Here is a 13618-nt window from a genome sequence, read left to right on the forward strand (position 1 = left end):
GTAAATATATAAAAAATTAATTTTCATTAGTAATATGCATCGCTAAAAACTTCATTTGGACATCTTTAAAGGTGATTTTCTCAATATTTCGATTTTTTTGCACCCTCAGATTCCAGATTTTCAAATAGTTGTATCTCAGCAACTATTGTCCTATCCTAACAAACCAGACATCAATGGAAAGCTTATTTATTCAGCTTGTATAAATCTCAATTTCAAAAAAATTGACCCTTATGACTGGTTTTGTGGTCCAGGGTCACAAATGAGAAACACTGGTTTAATATGATCAGTTTAATTTAGTCTTTTACTCACATTTACACTACCTGGCAAAAAAAAAAAAAAAAAAGTTGGCATCTAGATTTAAATGAGTAAATATGTAAGATCTTAAGATTGAATCATTATAGCAGTGATTTATGTTTCTTGCATGATGTATGTAACTTATGCAGTGCATAGCTTTTTATTTTTCAAACAACTATGTCAGAAGACATTCCAGGATGACAATACCAAGATTCACCAGGCTAAATTTGTGAAAGATTGGCTACCACATAGTCCTGATCTTAATAACCCCATTGAAAGACTTTGGGACGTGCTGGAGGAAACTTTACACTGCCTGTCCAAAAAAAAGTTGCACACTACAATATTTTGTTGGACTGCTTTTGGCTTTGATTATATTGTGCATTTGTTGTGGAATTTTTTCATGCAACATCAAAGCATTTATTTCCATCAAGAGTTGCACAAATTTTTGGCTGAGATCTTGTATTGACAATGGGAGAGTTGAACCACTCTGTAAAGTTGACTCCAGCACAGCTCAGGACTCTGTGGTCGCCAATTCATACATTAAAATGATTCCTCATGCTCACTGAATCACTATTTCACAATCTTGGTATTGCCATCCTGGAATTTACACATAGGTACATCTTCCAACATTGTTGTTTAAGAAATGAAAAGCTACACACTGCATCAGTTAGGGTTAAAATACTTGTTTCAAATCATATGACATGGCAATGATCCAATCCTAAACTCTTCAGTATTTGCTTATATCTAGTGAAAAATACTTAAATATACTCATTTGCAAATGACATCACATGGCTTTTGAAGACCTGAAATCTTTTTTGGGCAGTTTTGTGGGCATAAACACTTAAAAATGTCTCCTTTTGTCTCCTCACAAAACAAAGAATCATATGGCTTTGAAACAACATTAGGGTGCGTAAAAATGTCAGTTTTCATTTTTGAGAGACCTACTCCCTAATACTTATGTCCATAACTTCCCAGCATATTTCTACAACAGTGTTTGTCATTGGGGACTGCAGTCTCACTCCTTGTGATTTTGTCTTTTCCTGAAAAGCACTGACCTTGGCTTCATACTCTTGTGCCTGCTTCACATTCTTTGGGAAGTCAGTGACCAGGAAGCCCTTCCCTTGACGCACAGTAGAAGTCATAGCCTCGCACAATAGATCCTGCAGCGTGTCCTTAAACACACACAGAAGAGAAAAAACAGATGAACACTCACATACAGATTCATTAGAACACAGACACAAACACACACATTAGATTAGTAGTGAAAAGTGTGATGTGTGGGACAACTAAATGTAGTTCACAGCAAATGTTAATGACAGTCATGTTGCTAGGCAACACCACTGTAACATAAATCATCTGATTAAGTCTGAATCTCTCTGAGCCACATGCCAAACCTTAGCAAATAAACACAACAACAAGAGTCTTAGTTAGTGTCTGGAGGGCCTGTCTGCCTATTTTAGCTCCATTCCTAATAAAACACACCTGCTTTTAATTTTTACAGTAACCCTGAGGATTTCAGTTAGTTATTGAAGTGTGTTTGATTAGAGATGGAGCTAAACACTGCAGGTCATTTCCTTATCCCACCCCTTATTTATCCCTATCACTTCTTGTTCTTTGTTAAAAACTGTTATACCTCAGTCATGTAACTCTTCTGAGTAGCTGATGCCGGTGTGATTCTTCTAAAGTGGCAGCGTAGCCAAATGATCTCTCTTTTCTATCTATTTCTGTCCTGACCTGGTCCAGCTAAGTTCTGCACACCATGAGAATTTTCTTTAGCCCTCTTCTTCCCCAGCACCACCTGTCTAGATCTGTTATGGGTTATCCTTACTTTACCTTGCAGCAGCAGCAGCACCATGTAGCCTAATCCCTATAATTCTGAATATATTTTAGCAGTAAACTTGGCTTATGCCAGCAGCAGTGTAGCAGCTCTAGTCTGCCAAAATCAATCCTACTTACCCTTAATTTTTAATCAATAAAATGCTGTTAAATCTATTTCGAGAAGTGTCATGACTTAAAGGGGTCATGACATGATAAATCATATTTACCTTGATCTTTTAATCAATGTTCCCTCTAAGATGCGCACGTGCACTGCTTGTGCAGTGACCGTGCAGAAGAAATAATATGCCACGCACAGGACAGAAGCAAAAATGAGTTGGGAAAGCCACTTGATTGAATTCTAGTAAATGCTAAATAATTGCAATGCTCGGGGCAAACTGTTATAGAGTTGGTGTCGCTATATTGTTAGAACGGGTGAATGTGGTTTACAGGTTTCATAGAAAGAGAATGATTTGCGCCAAATGAGTCGCTGTAGAAATCGAATACTTTAATTGATTAAGTGGTGGAAATAGTGGATGATGAGCACAGAACAGTAACAAAACTCCAAGATATTTATAGTTACACACAGGTGTAGTAGTGTGCAAACTCTACTACATGGGGATGTTTTAGATAACTGTAAAATAATTAACAGGAAACTGTACTATAACAGGACTGTAAAAAAAATGTTTTTTTCAGGTAACCTAAAATGTGCATCATTTCGTTACATCAAATATAAACAGTACACTAAAGTTAAAAGTTACACACTTTTTTGTGTGTGCGCTATAAATAATGTTTCTGCTCAGGTGGCTGAAATGTCCACCCAATAGAGAAAAATTTTGCTCAGCAAGAAAAAAAAGAGGGAACAATGCTTTTAACATATAAAAGGTCTTTGTGCCATTAAAACATCCTGCAAGTTTCATAGCTTAAAATGTTTTCCTCATTATAAACAAAGCTTCTATTGAATTAAGCTCCAAAAACTGTTTGTTTGGCGAATAGTTACACATCATCGTACCACAGTCCCCACCCACTAGCATTCAGTTGCTTAACAGCTGACACTTGGCCACACCAGATGCGAGAATAGAACTCGTTCTAATCACAGACGCTGTCTACACTGGATACAGTAATACAGATGTGTATTCAGTTTCTGATGAACTTCACGTGTTTGAGTCTGCTGACAACAGGACAAATGGAAGAGTGAAACAATGTTCACAGACTTCAAAAGGATCCCAGCATCAGCAACGAGTGGATGGTTGATTTTCAGTGGTGTCCCAGATCGTGTTGGATGATTAATATATGTTTATTCAGAGCATTTGACTGCAGATTGTTTTGTAAATGAGGCACATGATGCTTTGTCTGTAAATGACGGGTTTATATGGATAATGTTGTCAAAACACTTACGTCAAATAGTGAGGGGGAGTTGCTACTATTTCCAATGAAATTATGTTAGCCAATCAAACAATAATTTTTGTCTGCATATATGTAGTTTGATTGACAAATGGAGCCCAGACGTAGTTCAGGCAGACCACGGTGTGACAGCCAGCATCAGCTGATTGTAACTCCTCCCACTACAAATAAATAAGATATATAAGTTCATCCGTACTTACACTTGCCTTAGTCTGTCGCACAGACTCGCACTAAAACAGCTTGAGTCTGTAACGTGTCAAATCAGCTTTCAGTTTCGTTGAAAAGAAGATGCGCTAAATCAGCCTTCGATTCTGTCGCACAGAACAGTTTGTCAGCTTTCGTTCCATCGCACAGAAACACACTAGTCTGTCACACAGAGAAACGCTAATTCAGCTTTCATTTCTGTCGGACAGACGCATTAAGGCCAGTGTCACAGTTGTGACAGAACTCATCGTGGACGACACACGGAAAAAAATTCTACATGCTAGTTTTTCTGCTTTGTGACGCCGTGAAGCGTCGCAGACGTGGCATCGGTTGTCGTCCACTATGAAACACTACACGAGATGAAATGATTAAAGGGGTCATATGATGCGATTTCAATTTTTCCTTTCTCTTTGGAGTGTTACAAGCCGATCACAAATGCAGACAGAGTTTTATGTTAAGCGGCGCGATGCAATGCAACGCAACGTGTAAAAAGACAGTATAAGTCATTATAATCAGTAATTATGTCCCCACTGATTGCAACAAATGCCTCATTTGTAATGGGTTTTAATGTGGTCTCGTCGCTCCGGCCTGACAGGACATCAACAGTATGTGAGGGGCGTAACATTTCCGTCTCACGCTTAAGGGTATTCAGCAAATCACAACACATTGGATAGCTGGCCAATCACAGCACCCCTCGCTTTTTCAGACCGATGAGCTTTGTAAAAATCGACGCGTTTCAAAAAGGCGGGGCATAGAGGAGAAACAATAATATACAGTATGTGGAAAACAATGTGTTTTTTTAACTTTAAACCGCATAAACACATTTCATTACACTAAATACACAAAATAATGTTCTTTTTAGCAGCATCATATGACCCCTTTAAATCTTGCGTCCCGACGACCATTGTCATTTACAAATCCCCACTACACCCTGTGACAAGCAAATCGTGCCAAAATCGTGCTAAAATCGTGTAGTCTGAGCCGGGCTTAAGTTAGCTTTCCGTCACTATACTCTGTCGCACAGACACGTGTTCTCATTCTCGTTGTTCGGCTAAACTGCATGTTTTTAGAAAACGTGCTGTTGATCAAAGCTTTTTGTGTATTATTGGAAACATACTTGTTGTTCGAAGCTTTTGTTTATTGCCAATAGCTTGCAGTTAAGGGGACAATGATCGCCTATCTTGAAGTAAGCTAGCTGTTATACTCTGTTTTGTTGGGGGGGGTTAGCCTCACCAATCACATACCAGTGAACTGTTTTCCCAATTATAATTGAAATATGCTTTCTCCGCTACACTGAGACAAGGGATGTAAGATCTCTGTAAGATTGGACAGAGAATCAGTAGGGCATAGACTAAGACTGATCCATGAGAGTGGGAGGTGCACTTACCAATGTTCCAATGTTGATGGTTGGAGGACAACTGATTGAGGATGTGCAGCAGTTTATCTAAGTTGCGAGCATAGTGGTCACTGATGGAGGGACAGAGGCAGAGTAATGAGCTACTCCCTTTAATATCAAGGCTACTCCCTTTAATACCACCTCTTCCAACAGTTCTTATTGATCTTAGAATCGTACATACTACGTCATTGTGTTGAGGGTTTCAAATGTCAGTGAGGTTTGCTTGTGACCAGCTCAGAATCTGAACCCTTCAGAGCAAAGCCTGCTGCCAAAATAATGTTCAGGACCTCTACAATAATCTTAATCAGACAGAGTGGTCCTGACAAATACATTTGTTTTTGTTGTCATGAATTCTTTAACTGTAATAATGGCAAAAAAAGAAAAGATTTTTCCGGATATGCTCTTAAAAGTTGACAATATTAAATTTTAACGGATAAACACTTTTCAGTTTTACAGTTTTTCTCTTCTGGGAAAATGGACCAAAAATAAAATTGTATTTGGCCATTGCTCACTGGTCCGCAATCCTGATCCACAACTGTTATTAGCTATCTGACTGGATGTTATTGTTGTTGTTATTCTCTCTTTCAATTTGGACAGATAGTTATTCTTCTTTGGGAAATGGACAGATTTTGTCCAATGCTCTCTAGCTTAAACTGTCTGCTTTCACTAAATTATAATTGCCACCTGCCTCCAACTAGCACCAGGGAGTTGAACATTGGGGTTTGTCCGTGTGTTTTCAGTTGTGCTATATTTCTACTGTCTTTGACTGTGCTCACACTTCATTTATTTCCCAAAAGCCTATTGTTTGAGAAGTACATTGATTATTTTTGTGCCTGTCATGTGGTTTTTCTAATAGACTGCTTTTTTAAAGGAAGACCTTAGATGTCCCAGCACAACTTCCTGTTTCAATAGGAAATGTGTCGATCCAGGAAAGACAACTGTAAGTGCAAATTAATTTACATTTACAAGTGGTATGAAATAGTGTGTATTCCTGTGTTTGTTTCATAAGTGTTAAACCCAGGGAAGGTGAAGCTGATCATTGTAATTTTCGGTAATGGACTTTGACAAGATTGTGCACCTCGGGAAGCTGCTCTCCTCTTTCCAAAAGGTCTCGGAGAAACCGTCCTCTCTCGCTGTGAGACTGCAACTCGCTGCACAGGATGTCCCCAGGACTCAGGCGCTTCAAACTGTACCGCTCCTCTATCTTTTCCGATTGGAGAGCTTTCCCCGATCCCGGCCCACCTGGTCAGAATGAGAAAGTTGAGAACAGATCTATAATGAAAAGCTGTAAATAAAATGGATGGGAAAGTTTGTTCTAAATAGTGGGGAACAAGGGCCAGATCGTCAGTAATTGACTGTCTTGGGATCTTATGGTCTGTACATCACACTATGCGCTGGCCCACCCCGACCCTGCCATCTGACTGAACTCCCACAGGCTTTCATTAAGATTCTGCACACAGCTCAGGCGCCCCTTATCTATTCAAACAGTCCACAGGCAGACTTCCCAAGGGTTAACGTCTCCTACACAGCCAACAGCTGTTGTCTATAACACTGATGACGAGGATGTGGTAAGCATATTTCAAACTTGTAAGAATGCTTCTGAAAAATAAAAAATAAATAAAACAAAGCATCAAAGCAAACAAAAACAATGAGTGGAAGCATACTTCATTAATTGCTTGGACTCTGTTTACTGGATGGTCCTGCCCACCGATAAATCTCATTGGTTCAAAATCAATGCTTTATAGTTGCATTGCTATCTGATTAAATGTTACAATTGTTGATATTTTCACTTTTAGTGTAAGGTGACAAATGACTTCAAAGGCCAATAACGGTGTTACTAATACCTCTGTATTTTTTTTTTATAATTGTCTAAGGATAAAATAATTATTTTTAGCCATTCACCATTATAGCCATTTTTTTAAACATTAAATAGGCCTAATCTGTTTTTATTTATCTCATGCTTCCGTTCTAAATGTTTTAGGGTCGATTTTGAAGGGGTCATGAAATGAGAAATGAAAATTCCCTTGATCTTTTGATATACAAGAGGTCAAAAGTTTCAGAACTCAAAACTTTTTCGTTAGTCTAAAACCAGCTTATATTGAAGCCAATCTGCCAAAACGACAGGTTGTGAAATGTGCCACTTTATGACATAATAGTGTGGCTAAATCCCGCCTCCGGAGAAGAAGATCAAAGCCTACTTCTACATCACTGCCTGTTTAGCCCCGCCCACTGATTCGTGCATGTAGTGTAAATAACAAGAGAGTCAAATGCAGGTCTACACAGAAACCAAACGATTAAGATGACTCCGAAGACAACAAGACGCTGTGCAGTGCCAAACTTTGGACAAACACAGTCTTTGCATCGCCTTCCTTCTGATCCTAACATTAAGAAAGAGTTGGATGAACTTTATTTTTAATGAAGTTCCAGATTGTGTCAGTAAGAACTTGGTCCTTTGTTCACTTAATTTTACCGCAGATTAGTTTACAAACAAGGCACAATTCAACACAGGGTTTTCGGAAAGATTGAAACTAAAAGTCGATGCTGTGACGATTATATTGGATCCGACAGTAATGTCGCACCACACAAGCGTGAGTAACTGTTTTTATAACATAGTCACTATTGCTTTGTCTGTTATTATAGATCATTTGATTTATGTGTTTTTAACCTAAATCAGCGTCCATCTATGAAGGTTGTAGGCTGTCAAACATAGCCAATCATAGCAGTGGGCATTTATTTCGAGTCTGATGAGGGAGGTCAAAACAGGACAGAAGCCTATTAGCCGATTACTTCTAAATAATGTTTTTTGATAACGCTATGAGTGGACCTCAGAGAACAGTACAAAATAATAAAAAAGGAAAGAAGCCTCTGATGCTCACCAAGACTGCATTTGATCATACATACAGTAAAACACTAATATTGTGAAATATTATCCAAATGAAAAACAACAACAACAACAAAAAGTCTTTATTTGAATATATTTTAAAATGTAATTTAATCATGTGACAGCAAGACTGAATTTTCAGCATCATTACTCTAGTCTGCAATGTCACATGATCTTTCAGAAACCATTTTTATATGCTGATTTGGTGATCAAGAAACATTTCTTATGCTTATCAATGTTGAAAATAGTTGTGATGCTTAATATCTTTGTAGAAAATGTTACTTATTTCAGGATTAATAACTTTCTGATGAATAGAAAGTTATTTGAAATGAGAACCTTGTGTAACATTATAAATGTCTTTACTGACACTTTTGATCAATTTAATGCATCCTTACTGAATCAAAGTATTAATTTCTTCCAAAAAAAAAAAAATTACTGACGTACTGACCCCACAATTTTGAACAGTATAGTATATTAACAACAGTTACAGAACAACATTAATAAAACATATCAGTAATAAAACATGCAGGTCCTGCATCGCCAGCCTTTCAAGGAGCGCTGTTACAGTCAAGCCTGTGTTCCTGTGTCTAGTCCCTTGCTGCATCCCTATTCGCATACTATCCGTCCTAAATAGTATTTGAAATTAGAATCAGTGTGTCCCAAATCATAACATGTTGAAATAAGTATTCCAAGGGTACCCGGATGGTTTACTATTTCTAGTGGAAATTCGAAGTGCAGATCTGTGCACATTTTAACAGCTAATATTGCCCACGACCCATTACGCGTTGAACGAGGATTCGATTAGTAAAAAAAAGGATATGCAAGACTGACGGACAGGTAGAGTAGAGGTTTGAGTGATAATCAATATCTAACCTGACGAAAATGTATTTATATAATGTTATCCATGTTATATTTCATCTGCAACAACATTGTATACTTTTATAAAGATACATTTGGTCATTAACTTTTAAATGCATCATTATGCAAACACATGAGGAGAGTTTGGTTTGAAATGCCACGACTGGCAATTTAATTTCAGCGTGCCTCTTGCGCTTAATCAGCCTCACCTGTCTCTTGTTATTTAAAACCCCAGTGTTTTCCCTTGTTCTTGGTCAGAGGGCCGTTTCAGAAAGGAGGTTAAGTGAAAACTCTGAGTATGTCTACCTTGAAATGAGGGAAACTCTGGGTTTTCCGTTTCAGAATGGAAGGTTTGTCAAACCCGAGAAATCAGGGTAAGTCAAGCCCGTTTCTGAAAGAGATGTAACTTATACTCGGAGTGAGTTACCATGGTGACTTACTCTGTGAACCTAACCTGGGGTGCGTTTCCCAAAAGCAACTATGGTCGCAAGTTCCGTCGTAACCAATAGATTTCAATAGAACTAACTACCATAGTTAGCTAACGATGCTTTTGGGAGACGCACCCCTGGTGCAGGTTTTCTTCGTTAAACCCAGAGTTTCTTTCGGTCTCCTCCCCCTTTTTAAAGCGTAGGCGATGTTTAAATACCTCATTCAATCATTCATTCCCGCTGCAAAAAAATTCATTTCTTAGTGAGTATTTTGGAATATTTTGGTGCTTTCTTACTGTTGGCTGAGTAGAAGTCAAATGTTAATTTCATTACTCTAATTAAGAAATGCAACAGTTTGGATTAGAGCACATTTAATTATGTGAAAAGAGCATTAGACTATGTGGAAAAAGCTGCTGAAATTGACACCGAAGGTTACACTTTACTTGAAGCGGTGTGCATAAGACTGACATGACACCTTCATAATCATGACACGACACCTACATAATCATGACATGACACATGTCATGAATATGAAGGTTTTTTATGCATATTTATGACAACTGTCATTAAGTGTCATTCGCTCAGTTATGTACTTTATTATGCAAAGATGACATTGTTTGAGATGTCTTTGTTATGGGCTATGGTTAGGGGTAAGGGTAGGGGTAGGGTTAGGTCAAATAATGTCATATTTGCATTAAAAATGACATAACTGAATGAATGACACTTAATAACAGCTGTCATAAACATGCATAAAACCTCCTTTATATTCATGACATGTGTCATGTCATGATTATGAAGGTGTCGTGTCAGTCTTATGCACACCCCTTCAAGTAAAGTGTTACCACACCGAATTATATTTATTTAATATGTCAAATGTTTGCAAAGTCATGTACCCTACACTCATGAACCTGTTTTGCTTAAAGCTTTACCTTGATTGAATTATGTTTTTATACTTCATGTTTAGCTGCTTTTTTTTCTTTCGCCTGTAGGATACCATGAAAATTAATATTACTTAATTTACTGTTCTGCCACTTTTTACCTTTGATATTATAACAATGATTAAGAATTAAAGTTACATATTGACTCGGAAGTATGCGGACGTCTTTTTGTCGGGTGCTGTTGCCATGGTGAATCATAATTTCGGCGCTCCATTGATCATGGCTTTTCATAGTCGTGGTGCATGCGCTAGTCGATTGATCTAACTCAATTCAGCCATTCTGGACCCGAAAACTCAGAGTTTCCCATCTCAGGGTAAGTCAACTCAGAGTTCAAGTTTCAACTCCGAGTTGGTTGAACCTCCTTATTGAAACAGGCCCCTGGTTTTTGTCCTTCCTGGATGCTTTGTGTGTGCGCGTGTTTGTTTTGGTTCTGTTTTTCCCTGTGTTCTGTTAATCTCGTTTTGCTTGGGTTTCCTTCAAATAAAATTGCAACTGGATCCTGCATTTTGCTCTAAACAGTCACCGTTATAAGAGTGTAATGGCAACTGTAGCTGATTATACAGTATCTGTGGACCGTCCTCGAAACACAAATACAGCATAACCATACAGCACTAGACACAGGAAGTGGAGTAAAAATGGTGCACAAATTGTAATAATTTAATTATCTTGTTAAACAGTCCATAATCAATCAAAGAAATTAACATTGTTTTGATCCAGTCCCAGATATCTTCCCAGTGGGCAATTGCTGTTGAAAAGACATCAAAATTGATGTTAAAAAACAGGTCAAATACGCAAATCAAAATGACGCCAAAAACTTGACATGACGTTGATTTGATGTAAATTGATCATCAAACATATTGGCCTACATACACATTAAACCAATTTCAGTATGGGATTAACTTCCTATTTTCAGCCAATTACACTCTTAAAAATAAAGGTGCTTCACGATGCCATAGAAGAACCTTTTGGTCTAAATGGTTCCATAAAGAACCTTTAACATCTGAAGAACCTTTCGTTTTCACAAAGGGTTCTTTGGAGCGAAAGAAGGTTCTTCAGATTATAAAAAGGTAAGAAAGAAATGGTTCTTTAAAAAACCTTTGACTGAATGGTTCTTTCTGGAACCAAAAATGGTTCTTCTATGGCATCGCTTGAAGAACCTTTTGAAGCACCTTTATTTTTAAGAGTGTACCACTGAAAGAAATTGCCATCCAAACGGAGTTTAAAACGATGTTACAGCATCTCGATCAAGTCTTGACTAATATTTGACGTCAAATTGATATCAACATTATATGATGGGTTATATGCCCAAAAATAAAACAATCTTTTTAGCATCTCTAAAGCTGTTTCTTCTAAACGGCACTGAGATACAATGGAGAACAAATAGAGATATTTGTTCAGGTGTTTCGCTTCTCAGATTTTTCTCCTGATAAAATGAATTTTGAATCACTACAGATCACAATGCATTATCTAGCAATCCTACCCAGTTGCTGTTTGTTTCTCAATCCTTCACATGTGAGCACTTCAATCAGACTTGGATTTATCCTGTTCTTCATGCCCCTTCACTGTGGACAAATTGTTTTATACGCCTGTGAGCTCAAAAAACTGAAAATTGTGCTTTTACCCTGTCAAGATTCTCTGAATCTCTCTATTATATTCTAGACATCTGGGTAAAAAAAAGAAAAGAAATGCTTTCAAAGGCGTCCTGAGTCTGGCTATTAAGTCTAATCTAATTCTTTTTCTGGACAGGTACTACAGTGCAGATACAGTGTTGATAAATCTTTCAACAAGTTTTTAAAGTGTCAGTTAGGGTGGTCAAGTGCATTCCAGAGTGTAATTCACTCAAGCTATCAATCTCAGATCTGTCCATCATATCCAAACCAAAATTACAAGCCTAACTGCTGTAGCAAACTGCTGACTCGACAAAGGACAGGAGCACAGACCGTTTCCACCAGGTTCCTTTCAAAGGACCGCCTATTTGATTTCTTCACATCTCTTTTAACCAAAAAGAGATGTAAAGCTTGGCTTTTAGTTCAGTTCACTACATCCTAGTTGGCTAGAGCTTTTGAACAAACATGAGGGGAGGAAAGCCCCTAGCACACACAGACTCGTACCATCTTGACCGTCTGCTTTCCATTTTCCAGAACATGAGTCATTTTCAGATTAAGACTGCCAACAGTTTCAATTAGAAACCTTATTAGGACACTTCAGAAGCTTTTTACCTGCCCCCAATTTCACAGTTCATTATTCTGCTTGTGCGTCTGTGTTGCAAAAGAAACTTGGTAGTGCGTGCTATTATGTCTGATATATTTTAAATAAGCTGTGATGTATGTACTTTGCATCACAACATTGCTCCTGACCTGTTCTTCTGGGGGAAATGTAGGCACAATAAAACATTGCTTTGAGTGTTTGTTGCACATTGAAAACAATGTGCAATGAAATGATTGTATAATGTGATAATGCAGTATTGTCAGCTAACATACCAATCACAAAGATGACCTTTGATTTCTTGGTCTCCACAGGAAAACCTGGTGGCATATTAAAAAAGAAATTACAAGCAGATAATCAACCTTAGCATGTTAAAATATAGCTTTGTAATGACATGTGGTACAGTTAATGGTGGAAATTAATGACAAAAATTGAAAAAAAAAAATTAAATGCAGGGATACCAATAACAAATACATAATAGTAAAATACAATCTTTATAATTTTTTATTAGTGCCAAGAAAAATTGTCATGACAGTCAGTGGTTATGCATCAGAAAGGTTATACCCGGTTTTGAAAAAAAGTCATTAAGTTTATGGTCTTGACAAATTATTTGGTGTAATTTGGGGTCACTAATGCCGAGTTCACACTGCACGATTTTTCACTCGCCGACAGGTTTTGCGAAATCGCCGACAAATGCCCGACATCGGAGGCAAATCGGTGCTCGTTCACGCGAGCATTGTTGGGGAAAGTTACTTTTAAAAGTAATGCATTACAATATTGCGTTACTCCATAAAAAAGTAACTAATTACGTTACTTAGTTACTTTTTAGGGAAAGTAATGCGTTACGTTACTTTTGCGTCCTTTTTAAATCTGGACAGGGCTTGCTTGTTTGATTTTAAAATAAAAAAGTTATATTTTTGGCAAATATAAAAGCCTTTTCACACCAAAAGTGAAATGAATAAGCCTCAGGCTGAAGGCTTTTTTTGTGAGTGAGATGAATTGATGCATATTCATATTTATTTTGTAACTACAGTAACATCCTGATTTCTCAGCATGGGGAAAGGAGAGCTGTCAATCAATAAATTGAAAAAAAAAAGTAACTTGCGTTACTTATTTGAAAAAGTAAATCAGATATTCTCTTGTAAATTAAAAAGTAATGCATTACTTTACTAGTTACTTGAAAAAGTAATCTGAT

The 13618-nt window shown here is 37.5% G+C and overlaps 1 protein-coding gene across 1 annotated transcript in view; it reads right to left on the reverse strand.

Moving 5' to 3' along the window:
• The window catches only part of LOC107558183 (adenylate kinase isoenzyme 1-like), a 38711-nt gene that overhangs the window by 4797 nt on the left and 20296 nt on the right, over window positions 1–13618 (reverse strand). The window contains exons 4-6 of the mRNA XM_016241803.1: window positions 12699–12743; window positions 6192–6355; window positions 1350–1466 (exon numbers count right to left, since the gene is read on the reverse strand). Coding sequence (XP_016097289.1) covers window positions 1350–1466; window positions 6192–6355; window positions 12699–12743 — 326 coding nt within the window. The remainder of the gene's footprint in view (window positions 1–1349; window positions 1467–6191; window positions 6356–12698; window positions 12744–13618) is intronic.

The sequence above is a fragment of the Sinocyclocheilus grahami genome, unplaced genomic scaffold, assembly GCF_001515645.1.
Source record: "Sinocyclocheilus grahami isolate Dianchi unplaced genomic scaffold, SAMN03320097.WGS_v1.1 scaffold634.1, whole genome shotgun sequence".
NCBI classification, from domain to species: domain Eukaryota; kingdom Metazoa; phylum Chordata; class Actinopteri; order Cypriniformes; family Cyprinidae; genus Sinocyclocheilus; species Sinocyclocheilus grahami.